Here is a 12,977-nt window from a genome sequence, read left to right as displayed (position 1 = left end):
TATCACGGTGGAAATGTACAAAAGCAAGTACTACTTGTGAGATTAGCAACTGGTGTCGCCCCTTTCTCACTTTTTCCCTCCACAGTAACAACTAACTTTAAATAAAATTCTTCAATATTTCAGACAGGTGCCAAACCTCAACTGTCAGCTTTTCCTGAAGGACCATTTTGTTTACAACCGTTTAAACTTCATTATTCATAATTCATCTTACTTGACGTTTCTGTCGTGTTTATTTATTGTGGATATTGAAGATGTCTTCCAGTTCCCGTGTTAAATGTTCATTAGAGTTTAAAGTTTATTGATCTATGAGAATTATGCCATTACAATAATGTTACTTGAAAATGGTCTCAAAACAACTCTATTGTTTATTGCAATAATACAATTTATCATCCAGTAGAATTTGTTATGGTGCCAGGTCTGGTGTAATAGCAGCTAATTAGAGGTACCTTCAACCATCTTCAGTACAGAAGTTGTATGCAGGCAACGCAACCTTTTGCTTGATGAAAAGTCTTTTTTAGGTTTTTTTATTGGCGCTATTAAATACTGTTGTCGGGTCAAAATTTACAACCCGTGATTAATGTATTTAAGACCATTTTTAATTCAATTTAAGACATTCTAATGCTTTAGGACTTTTTGAGGAGAAGCAGACTCCCTACTGGAGCTCAGTGATTGTTTTAAGAATCTGTAAACAGTCAAATCCTCTACACCTGATCAAAATCGTCAAGCTAAAGCAAAGTACTTGGTTCAAACGGGAAAACAACATTATTTGCCTTATTTGCCGTCTCCATGACAACCTCAATGTTGAGGTTCTGTGCAGCCATGGCCAGCAGCTCGTCGTCATCGTCGCCGACGTCCCAGGCGTCGCTGGTGATGCTCTCGAACTCCTGGAAGGTTGTGGCTTTCTTTGGCTTGCCTGGCGTGGACGGAGGGGGTTTGTTTCCTGCTTTGATTAGACTGCAAGACACACAAGAGTGGACGAGTGGGTGATGATGGGACAAGAAGTTGGAGAGGGGGGAAAAAAACCAACCCCAAAACAACTGGGCTGTTACACGAGGAGGAAATGGAAGGGCTAAATTAGAACAATAGAAGTTTATAAATGCAGAAATGTATATATTAGAAGCTAATCTGCTGTTAATGTTTGCTGTTGGACTTGCTTTAGTAGCTGTGTGTCACCCTGTAAACGTTATTACAAATAAGGAGCATGGACTTCCAAATAAGTCCAAACCCAGTAGGAAATTAAATGTAGAAAAAAAAGCTTATTTTCTGTCTGTTTTAGTTCAATTTTGCAACACCGATACCACTCCTACACAAAAAACAAAACAAAACAAAAAAAAAAACTGCTTAGTGAGACGGCAAAAAAAGCAGATCATCTTGAGAGCTGACCAGCAGCAGCATGAGTGTAAATCATACACTCATGATGTGCATGATCATTTAATTATACACCACAAAAGCCACTAAGTTCTATAAATTAAACTTTAATATGAAGCTGTAATAACAACATTGCCCAATCTTCTTAGTCCTAGCAGTTAATAAACATAAAATCTAGTAAATCATGCAGATCAGAACATTTCTTTAACAACTATTCACTATTCTGTGATTATTTCAGCCTTGGTGTTTGACCAAAATGTAAGCCGATAAAAACAAATAAGAGATGGTGGCGTCATGAATGTCATTGGAGACTGAACAATGAGCTACGCTATCACAAAGCTAATGAAGGTCATGTAATACTGACCAAACATTGCCTGATAATTAACTGCCCACACATGCCATTGAATTTATTATGTTTTGAACTCTTCATCCAGAACATCCTTATTTGCCGCGTGTTCAGTTTGTACAGACAAATTGTTTGAAATGTTGGTAAAAAAAATCACATTTATTTATTTGTGGGAAGCCAAAAAATGTGTCCAGAGGTGCTACGTTCTAGATGAGAGAATTACTCTTCTACACCCTGCCAATGAAAGTTTTGGTTTCTGATATTTCAACTGCTTTCTATCCAATATTAGCGTCAAATTTGTTTTTTAAATTGCATTTTGCATGCATGGGTAATGGGCAGTTTGGATTTTCAGTTCCTTAAAAGGCAGCATTAATCTATGCTTAGTTTGATGATATTTAAAAAATAATAATAATAATAATAAAAATAATCACTTCTTCATTTGTAGAGCAGAACGAACACATGAACAAAGCCCAAAACAAACCAAAAATGAAACCTGTGTACAGTTCACCCTTCCTAGGGGAATTAAATTTAAAACATTTGCTGACCACATTAGTAAGTACAAAAAAAAAAGTTGAATATCATTAAATAAAACATGCGAATGACAGAAAACAAAGACAGTGCAACTTAAACTTACTGATGATTGAAAACGTGAAGCAGGGAATTCTTGGCATAAATATAAAACAAAAGTTCATAAGGTGATGAAATTGATGGGGTTTTTCCCAGTGGGGAGAGAAACAAACATGGAGACATAACTTTAACTCTACCAGCCTTCAGGCAAGCATCGTTTCTCCACTGGTTCTGACCAGCGTTGTTACTCTGATGCAAATAAGCGTCTGCACTCGTGTTTCTCTCAAACACAGAAAAAGCCAGGCAGCCGTGTAGTGTCTGCTGTAAAACAGCAGCAGTGAATGTTGCTGCTTATATTAATATCAGAAAGGTCTTTCATATGAAGATATATTACAATAAATTAATCGTACTCTGCAGTTCAGCACGACATCAGCTATATAGGGAGTCGTGCTCCAAAGGCCACTGTGTTATTAAAGTGTTAAAATATTTATTTTCATTAGAAAAAAACACAAGGAGGGGGGGGGGGAACTAGAGTGTCGATCTTTGATTAGTTTGTTTAGTCTAAAATACGATGGCAAACATTTTCAAAGTCTGGCCAAAGCAACATGGAGTGGGAAATATTCAAAGGTTACGATCATATTCATGTAGTTAAAATATAATTCAGTGAAGCAGCTATCCATGCACTGAATATTAATTCTTATGTTCTTAAATCTAACTAAACTTAAAACAATGAAACTAAAAAGTCTATGACCAGCATTGAATGGCAAATGGTAAACTTTTTTTTTTTTTTTTTACTGCATTCCATACTTGAAGTAGCTGCAAAAACATAAATAAATTTTTTTTTAAATTAGGTGAAATGAAAACAATCATCGCAAAAGAGATTTAATTAAACTCAACCTTTCTCTTGGGAGGATGGTGAGAAGGGAAGAATCTGCTCCGACTTCTTACAAAGACAACAATTATCATAATAAAGAACAAAAAGAAAGGCACCCAGACTGGCTTGCCTTCACCGTGATTGGAAGAAAGAAAAAGTGTGAACCTACACAATGACATAAAACATAAAAACTAATTAAATCCAGCTCCTCTGTGGAAATCTACATGATTAAACATCAACAAGAAGAGAGAAGATTATAATTACTGAATAATTGACTGTTTTTACTTCATCATTGCCAGGGGTTTTGTGTCTGTCGGTCATTGAGAATAAACATTTAATCGCTTCCGTTTGTCCTTTATCGTTTGACTTTTTGCAGTGATTCAATTTGATTCGGTGGCAAAAAGGAGCAATTTCAAAGCCATTCCTAACTTCAGTTTTGAGTTACTCTTCCTGAATTTGTGACGAAACACAAACAAAGCATCAGTAACAACAATGCAAAATCCATACTGCACTTACAGTAAGCTGTGATGTGAACCTGTAGCATCGCAACTACATCTATATAAAGAACACCATTACTGGAGCACTGTGTAGTCAATCGCTGGTGGGCAAAAACTGTTGTCAGAATATCACTTTTTGTCATTAATTACCCTAAAAATACAGCCAGGGAACAAAGCATATTTGTGTGATAAAATGACCAAGTCAAAGTTCAGACCTTAATCTATCTGATTATCTGCATGAGTGTGTGCAAAGACTTGAAAATGGTTGTTAATGAATGCTCTACAGCCAATCAGTCTGAGCCTGACTTGATTTGTAAAGAATGAGCAAAAACAGATCAGTAAATTACATTACTTTTTTTTTTTCAAATATTTGTTTAAATTTTTCAGTCTTGTCTTTTAAATATCTTAATGTTATTACAGCATAATAGAAACTAGAAAAAAATAAAAACACAATTTTGTAAAAACAAAAACAAAAAATTTCAGGTTGTTACAGTGATATAAGCCATGCAAAAGAAGTACATAATTTTAAATCACAGAATATAATCAATTTAAAGTTTATAGAAGTGCAAACATAATTCTATTTCTTTATGAAAGGAAAAGAAAGACGATTATTTATCCGGCTGCAGTTGTTGATGTTTAAAAAAAAAAATAAAAATCCACTTTGGATGGATATTTTATGACTATAAACTGTATAATGTGTTATTTGAAAATATGAGAACAAACATTCAAGGGGTCAGCAAATCAAAGCTTCAGGAAATAAACATATGACAACACCTGCTAGAATGTTTTAATATTTACTACTTCTATGTAACAAATATGTCTAAGCTATATTCATAACACAGTTACACACTCTCACCAACGTCCGTCAGAGATTATGTAACATCTTGTTTTCACTTAAGAATAAATCTTGTTGTGTGCCAAAAATAAATCTGAAATGTTTTGTTCTTTGGAAACAACAAGATTGTCTTGTAGAGTTGGTTCCAGTGAGACTGCAGAACAATTTCTAACCAATAGGGCACCAGAGTTATCCTGCAGGACCCGAGGTGTGACATTCCTAAAATGGCTTAAAGTCTTGCCCATATCATCCCAGTTTTTGTTTATGTCAACTGACACAACGAACCGTTTCACATTCTAGACTTGGGCGTGGCTGCCATCATTTTCAGCGATGTCATTAAGAGGTTGAAGTGGCTTCTTTTAATTGGCTCCCAGTAAGTTTAAACACATTTTGAGATGGGGAAAACAATCTCAAGCCAAGGAGGTCCATTTGAAGTAATTTGACATCATCTACTTATTGAATACTGAGATTATTAGGTTTATCAGGGCTAAATGAGGATCAGAGCCATAATCAATGAAAATAGGTTGTATGATCTATTGGGAAAACAACACAAATAAATTCAAATATACAAGAGATTTACATACTTATTTCCGCAAGATTATTTAATTCAATAATTCTTCTAAATACCTAAAGAAATTAACTGATATACAACGATTAATAGGTAAGAGACTGTGTCCTTATCGGTATGAAATGGTAGTCTATTATGAGTAAAGAAGCAAAAGCCAATAAACATCTCAAAACAATTTATTAATTCAAACATTGGTGAGTCCCCCTGCTGTGCTTTAGTGTACAAAAAAAAGAAACACCAGAAAAGACTCAATATTCCTATAAAACCTGGAACAAAAAAAAAAGAAGAAACTTATCTGTTTTGTAAATAAAACTGTGATGAAGGTTAAATGGAAAGTCAAAAGTTACCCATTGACCTCAAATACTGTAGTAAACTTGTAAGATTACATCTGAAAATGTTTGAGGAAAAAAAATTTACATGTTAAAAGCTTGCATTTGTTTACAATCTCACTTGTATCCGAACATCTGGAGGATACAGTGAACTACCCACAAAGCAAAAGGGGTAGTTCACTGTATCTACAAGTGTTTTTCAAGATTTATAGCAGAGGCTCATGTACTTCCACTTCCTCCTTTTCATGTGGTTTCATTCGGCTATTTATTTTGTGTTGGAGTCGTTGCAACAGAATGGACTCCAATTTGCTGACTCTACAGAGCTGATCAGTCTCACTCCAACCATGTACACTTTACAATTAATAACCATGAAATACATCTACCTAACACAATGTGGAGATGCAAACCAGACAGATCCCACTCTATTAAAAGAGTGTTAAATATCAAAAATGTGTTTGATTTTGTTTCATTTTTACCCACTTCTTAAGCTTGGAAGGTAAAGATTTGAAATCTGAAATCAGATTTATTCCAGATGAGGTTTACTTTGATGGAGAACGATAACAGTCCAAAAATTGTTCTTTGGTGGGATGTTTTACAGTTACAGTAACCTTAATGTCATCCTGCCTCGGAGACAAAGAGCTTTTCTTATTTAAACAATTAAAGAATAAGTTTAGTAAAATAAAGCCCCTAAAAACTTTCAACACACAGTCTGAGTTTTACAAAACATGAAGCAAATTATTTGGGAGAAAGAGAAAACAGAATATTGCATCCTTTAAACCTGTTACCACAAACTTAAAGGGTCACATATAAACAAAAATATATTTCAGTAATTTCCACAAAGACCTTGACTGTCTAATAGATAATGTATATATAATCCTACAAGTTCATTGGCTTAAAGAGATGATGGCCACCAGAGCCTAGTTTTTACTTGCAAATGGTAGATGACGAATATTAAAAAGTGCCTAAACAACTCCAGAAAGATTGTAACGTATTTTTCTAGCACTGATGAAAGAATCTGAACTCACTTGGCATGAAGAAGCGGGTCAAAAGGCGGATGCTGTGCGCCGTAAACATGCTGAATACTGAGGAAGTAAAGCAGAGAGAGAGAAAGGGAAATGAATGGACTCATCCGTTCAGGCTAAATATGCTTGCCTCAATCTGTGCAAAAGGATACGTTTTCGATTTATGGAGACGAAAACTACTATAAAAATACACCTTTTCATAATTCAGTCAGTGACTGCAGCAACAGATACAACTTTGAACCTACTTCGTGGAGATTTAAGAGGTGCTAGCCCCTGTTAGCATCGCAGCTCTTTGACAGCTGTAAGCAGGAAGATGTAAGCGGTACAGAATGCAATAGTGTAACATGAGCAGTGCCACGTCAGTTTAGCCAAAACTGGCCAACTTTGCGCACAACGTTAAGGCCCTCAGTTAAAGTGAAAGCCGCGGGGGAAGCTCCACTAAGAGAAGCTAGCTTTGCTAAGCTAGCCAGCAGAAGGGGGAACACGTCACTTACCTGCCAGGAACCTTGGCTGTGTTTCTTTTCCAGAACTGTTTCTTGTTCCCGTCGCTCGACATTTTCCGCCGACAATCCAATAAGTCTCGAGCTCAGGCTCCCTGACCCTGTCCTCGTCTCAGAAACGCTTAATTTCTCTGTATTTACACCAGCTCTTCTCCTCCAAAACTCAGAAAGCTGCCATGTTGGTACTACCGCATCGGCGAGTAAGCGCGACGGCGATTGGTTGGAGCGACGCTTTCTTTTGGTTAGCCAATCACAAGTGAGTTCGCCTGTTTAATTATTTCAATGGACTGTTGACGTCATGTTTACAAAAACGCCAGACTAGGTCTCGATTAGGAGACTACCCATAAATATATGTGTGGAGAAAACCAGAATTAGGAGCAGTGTCTTCTTAAAAAAAATTACCTGTAAATATTTAAAGTTTAAGAATAGGCTCATTAGTCTGAATGTTGTAAAAAAAAAAAAAAAAAAAAAAAAAAAAAAAAGACTGCGGACCCTTAATAAACAGTTTTCTGCTTTGTGTCACCAACCAAACTAAGTCCATCCCCTTACTGTATTTCCTAACTCCTACTAAAAATAATTATCAAATACAAACATTTCCTAAAGTTTGTACAAAGCACAGACTAGAGCAAAAATGGTTGATAATTCGTTCTTGCTTTTATACATTTTATATGTTGATGTTTAAATATAAACAAAAAAAATCCTTTAAGTCCCTATTACACGTCGGTTTCCTTACATTGACAATATGATAGAGGATGGATATGCGGAAAAAACAAGAACACTCACTTTGTCCTACATTACTGTGATGTTTGTGAAAGCTGCGAGTATGCTTTTGCAGGAATACTTTCATTTTTAAGCTAAGAGTGAACATGTTGGATTTGATGTCGTTTTACAGTAATATATTACGCCTAGTTTTGATTTATGAGTCAAACTGTGCAAGAATGGGATGAAATTTCCAAGAATTTTATCCCATCAAAACACATCAGCTTCTTGATCCTGGTAATATATATATATATATATATATATATATATATATAGTAAATTAAATTTTAAAAAATGTGTGTTCAGTCTGCAGTAAGAACTAAAAATTGAACGTGGCTTTCATCTGGGCAACTCACATTCTTCCGCATGTTTCTGTGTCCTCTACATGGCTTGTGGAAAATTCCAGACTTCTCTTCTTATTGCTCCCCCCCAACAATGGCTGAATTCTTTCTCTTTGCGTGACCTTCAAAGTTGTATTGCCTAATCTGCTTTAAAACTTCTTACTTGGTTAGTCCGGTGTGCTTCCTGGACTTAATCACCCTTTTTGTTCAATAACGCTCTGTAAACCTGCGAGGCCTTTACAAAACAGCTGAATTTGTACACAGAAAAAAGGACTTCTGAAGGCAGTTTTACTCTGGCTTTTATTTGGGGTGTCAGAATAAAATGTTTTTCTCACTAACAAAATCTACGTATGAAGGGTTTGGTATACTTTTAGAGCAAATGTGTTAACACAAATTGTGTCAAAACCCAATGATGTACTGTGTAAAATTCGGACACATTTCCTGTTCTAATAAATCAACAAAAGTTAATGTTAAAATTATTTAATACAAAAATTTTTCTTTTTTACAAAATTGTGTTAAATAATTCTAATAGAAAAACCCCAAAGATGAAAAAAACTACCTTACTCTCAAACTGGTGTCAAGCATATTTAAGTAACTAAACCAGATGTGTACTTGATGATAACACAGAAAATAAGTTGGAAATGAATACATTCTTTTAAGAGAGTAGTTCCAACGAGACAAAATATAAATTATTTGCAAGGCAACTTTATATTTATGTCGTGAAAAAGTGTTCATAATAGAAAGCGGACCGTTTTTTAGTTGTTGTTACGGCGTAGTGAGTCATCTCTCCGCAACGATCTTTGTTGACGTCTGTCTGATAATAGGCTACTTCGCAACCGGAGTCGCCAAAAAACACTGACGCTGGACGCTCTTCGTTACGCAGGTCGTAACAAAGTTGGAATGAGCGTGTTTTTTATTTTGTTACTGCGACAACTAATAACACCATGGAGAACAAAGACAAAATAATTTGCTCGGAGCTTTTTCAGAAGCACAGAAAGGTAGAAGTTGTTCTCTATCCGGCTTTTCTTGCGTGGAAGGAAATTGAGAAAAGCAGTAAACGGAGCTCTGGGACCTCTGAATCAGGTAAGGCAAACACAAGGACACGACTGGAGAAGCAGAATTATGTCAACTTGTATTTGTTCTGTGAAATTAAACTACAGCTTTTCGTCATTCTAAATGGCAAACTGCTATTTGCGAAGCTGCATTTCCTCCACTTGGTTGACCTTCATTACATGCAACTACTGTTCCTCTAACAGAGAGAAAAAAAAAGTCTTTTTGCTTCCTATCTGTTTCAGACATGTAGAGTGAGAAAGAGTCAGGTCATATAACTGTTATAACGAGGGCTTGTTATAACTGTCAAGACAGGCCACAGGTCTTTACAAGAAACTAGGGCTCTAGTCATTCATTAACTCATTCATAAAATGTTAAGTATTATTTTTAACCCCTCCAGGGAGGGCTTAAAAAAAGCTCCAATATGTTAGCTGTCATTATTAAGTGTAATAAAAAAATACATATATATTTTACAAAGTAGATAATTTAAATATTTCTCATGCACGTTCCGACATCAGGTTGCAGATACTATTTTGGACCAAAAGTGACACAATTCCAATCTTAGGCTGTTGGTTAAATATTTGTGATAATGTGATAAATTAAATCGGAAAAGCTTAGATTTGAAAATATTTACTTAATTTCGGGAAATAAAATAACATTGCAGCAATAAATATTAAATATTAAATTTAATATTACCAGTGGTATAAATAATTTTGGGACTAACTGTTCAGCATAAAAATAAACAATATTTAAATAATTTACTAAATACATGGTTAAATATGTGTTGATGCATGTCTTGAATTTTTTAACTGTCATCCTTACTCATCAAAGTCAGTAGGCGGGGCTAACAGTGCTAGCCACAAGGTGATTGCTTTGCAGCTAAATTGCTGCTCAGGATGTTCAATCAGATGTTTGTTACCATTTTTGATACGTCAGGGTGCCTGTATTGATAACTGAATGATTAATCTAAGTGTAGAAAATGTGAAATAATAACAATAAGTGTTATTATTATTATTATTATTATTATTATTATTATTATAAAATAATAATAAAAAGTTACTACAAACCACTTTGAGGAAGAGAAATCTACAAGATACCCTTTGTGTTTGTTTGCATTGATGACATCACCACAGGGAAAATAATCCAGCCTATCAGATTTGAAGAAATTTGATTCAGAACATGTGAACAATAAGATTAAAATGTCAAAAATAACTAATCAGTTGCAGAGTGCCTTTTGTGATGTCATCAAAGGTTTGTTTTTGAGAGGGTGCATTTTTATTTTCAGTAACATTTTCCAGTAAACTAACCATGACGTTTTGTTCTGTAAGTTAATTCGATTGATTTTTCCAACAGAAAAAAAAAAAAAAAAAAAAAAAAAAAAAAAGCTGGCAACTTTAAACTTAAAGTAAGTACAAAAATATGAGTTTTGGGGGATTTTTTTGTAGCACATTTTTGGGCAAATAAAACATTATTGTTTTAATAGCAAGCTGTTGTTTCCCACTCTGAGCTAAACTCAGCATGCACAGGTTTAATGGTCTGATCCTTTAGTGTCTCTTTCCTTTTAATGGGGAAGGGAAACAGCCCCCCAAGTGTTTCTGTCATTTCTATCAGGCAACTTCCACTTAATCGGGTCTTCCTATATCCCCCAGAGGCTAATGTTTGTTCACCTAAATGGCTTCCCCACTCGGCAATTACTGTAGCATATCGAGTGGAGTGATTACAGCTGCCGCCGCACGCTTTGGTTCGAACCCAGCCATTGACCTTCCACAAAGTGGTACCAAGTGCCCTATAATAACCTGCCATAAAGACTTCCATTTATTGAGTCAGCGTTCGACATGACTTCATCAAATCCTGCCAGTGATTGCAGGGACACGAGCGGGTCAGTTTACACCAGAATTAGGGATCGAACACGGATGTTTCTCGGCCAATTAAAAAGTTTAAACGCCACTGATAAAAAAAAAAAAAAAAGCGGTTTTGTCTTTGCTCAAAGTTAAATAGCAAAATGATTCCTGCATTTGATTGTTTTTTTGTAGGTTTTTTTTTTTTTTTTTACCATCAATTACCTTTATATAGAATGAGAACGTGGCAACAGGTGGATATTTTTATCCTGAACTCTTGGCACTTAGCCAAACAAGAGCGGCTCAGTTTTCACACGCAGCAGCTTTGCATGTATCAATAAGCTTCACGAACTTTCCACTCTTCCTTCTTCCTGCAGGGCTTTTTCCTTGTTTACACTGGGACAATGTAGTAAACTTTCACTGCTGTCCTCTGCATAATAATTCTAAAGGGGATCGCCATAGCATTTAAAAATATATAGATTTTTATATGGAAAAAAAATTCTCTCTCTCTCTCTCTCTCTATATATATATATATATATATATATATATATATATATATATATATATATATATATATACATATATATATATATATACATATATATATATATATATATATATAGTGATCAAAAAAAATTTGATCTATTATAAACACAGAATGTAATGCATGCATACATACACACACTTCTTAGGCAGCATCATTGCTGCTTGAGATTTAATCTAATCTTGATCGTCGCTCTGTTTAGATATGCTGAGAGAAAGAAGAATGGAATAGCATCACTGGTTTTTGCTTGTATTGTTCACACACACACACACACACACACACACACCCACACACACACACACACACAGAAAAAAAAAAACTTTCACTGAGACGCTTTAAATATATCTGAAAAGTGTGGTGTGCATTTTGTTCAGCTCCCTTCTACTTTGATACCCTTAAACAAAATCCACAAAGCTCGTCTCCATGACGCCACCAGGAGAATCCAGCAAAAAATGTGCTGCATGAAGTATTGAGAGGGAAGCTTGAGGCTAGCTAATTTGAAGGGACTTAATTTTACTGGATTTATTTAGGGGATTGAAATAAAATTGGCATGTATGTTTCAGTTTCTAAAAAAAAAAAAAACTAAATCATGTATTATTTTTACTTCCCTTCAAAAATATGTAGTATATTGTGATGGTCGTTTGGACAAAATTGCAATAAAACACATTGAAATTTAGGTTTGCAATGCAAAGCACTCCATCTTAGTCCAGATAAAAATGTTCAAATTATTATTCAATAGTTGGCTACCTTATACATGTTATAATTAAAATACATGAATTGTTGTAGTTTTTCCACATAGACTCATCTGGTATAAAAATAGTTAAGATAATTTGGTGTAGATTTAATTTGTGAAACGGTCACCTTTGCATGTTGCTTTGATGCTCTGCTAACTGAATAATATTCTCTATGTTGCATGTATCAGTTTGTGCAAAATGCTCTCTTTCATCCCCACTCCATCCTTATCCCAGTCTATCCTCCTTTCACATCCTTTTAAAAATGATGTAATCAAACTGCAACCAAAATCCAATAAGCCAAGTTTCCTGATTTAAACGCACGTTTTGGTCCAATTACAAAAACACATTTTACAATCAATAGTTTACATCAGACAAACAAACGTTGCCTCATAACTTATCTGCTGCTGTTAGAACAGAACTAATGACCCGTTCGTAATGGTCTGCTATGAAATTACTTTCCAGTGATGGTATATCATAAACGTGGCTCGTTCCCGTTCTCTGACTGCACTTGTTTGTGGTTACAACAGTGGTGTCAAGCCGCTCTGCAGGTGAGCAGGAATAACTGGATAGTGTTGCTTTCTTTTCAAACTTGAGCTCGCCGATCAACTAAGCAACACCATCACGCCCTGATTGACGCGCTGCTACACAGAATCAAGCTTTAGTCTCACTTGCGCCTCCTTTTCTTGGAAACAAAAGCTTCTATTATCCACAACACAGCCGGGTTGACTCTTAAAATGAAAAAGGGCTCCACAGAGAGCCAAACATAGCCTGCATGGGTTTCTGTAAATCATTTCTTACAGTGTTT

At 35.3% G+C, this 12,977-nt stretch overlaps 2 protein-coding genes across 5 annotated transcripts in view; one reads left to right on the top strand and one right to left on the bottom strand.

Moving 5' to 3' along the window:
* tbc1d22a (TBC1 domain family, member 22a) overlaps positions 1-12,977 on the bottom strand; it is a 153,935-nt gene that overhangs the window by 119,093 nt on the left and 21,865 nt on the right. For 2 of the 4 annotated variants that reach the window (XM_044108832.1, XM_044108830.1), the window contains exons 1-3: positions 6,901-7,125; positions 6,410-6,466; positions 771-954 (exon numbers count right to left, since the gene is read on the bottom strand). In XM_044108832.1, coding sequence (XP_043964767.1) covers positions 771-954; positions 6,410-6,466; positions 6,901-6,962 — 303 coding nt within the window. In that variant the 5' untranslated portion in view covers positions 6,963-7,125. Of the gene's footprint in view, positions 1-770; positions 955-6,409; positions 6,467-6,900; positions 7,127-12,977 lie in introns of those variants that run through there. The other 2 variants (XM_044108833.1, XM_044108834.1) reach the window with 2 other exon arrangements.
* cerk (ceramide kinase) overlaps positions 8,844-12,977 on the top strand; it is a 41,450-nt gene continuing 37,316 nt past the window's right edge. Inside the window, exon 1 of the mRNA XM_044108835.1 lies at positions 8,844-9,089. Within this exon, the coding sequence (XP_043964770.1) occupies positions 8,951-9,089 (139 nt within the window). The 5' untranslated portion in view covers positions 8,844-8,950. The remainder of the gene's footprint in view (positions 9,090-12,977) is intronic.

The sequence above is a fragment of the Gambusia affinis genome, linkage group LG23 (assembly GCF_019740435.1).
Source record: "Gambusia affinis linkage group LG23, SWU_Gaff_1.0, whole genome shotgun sequence".
Lineage (NCBI taxonomy): Eukaryota > Metazoa > Chordata > Actinopteri > Cyprinodontiformes > Poeciliidae > Gambusia > Gambusia affinis.
The sequence above is the reverse complement of the archived record's forward strand: the minus strand, read 5'-3'. Positions and strand labels throughout refer to the sequence as shown.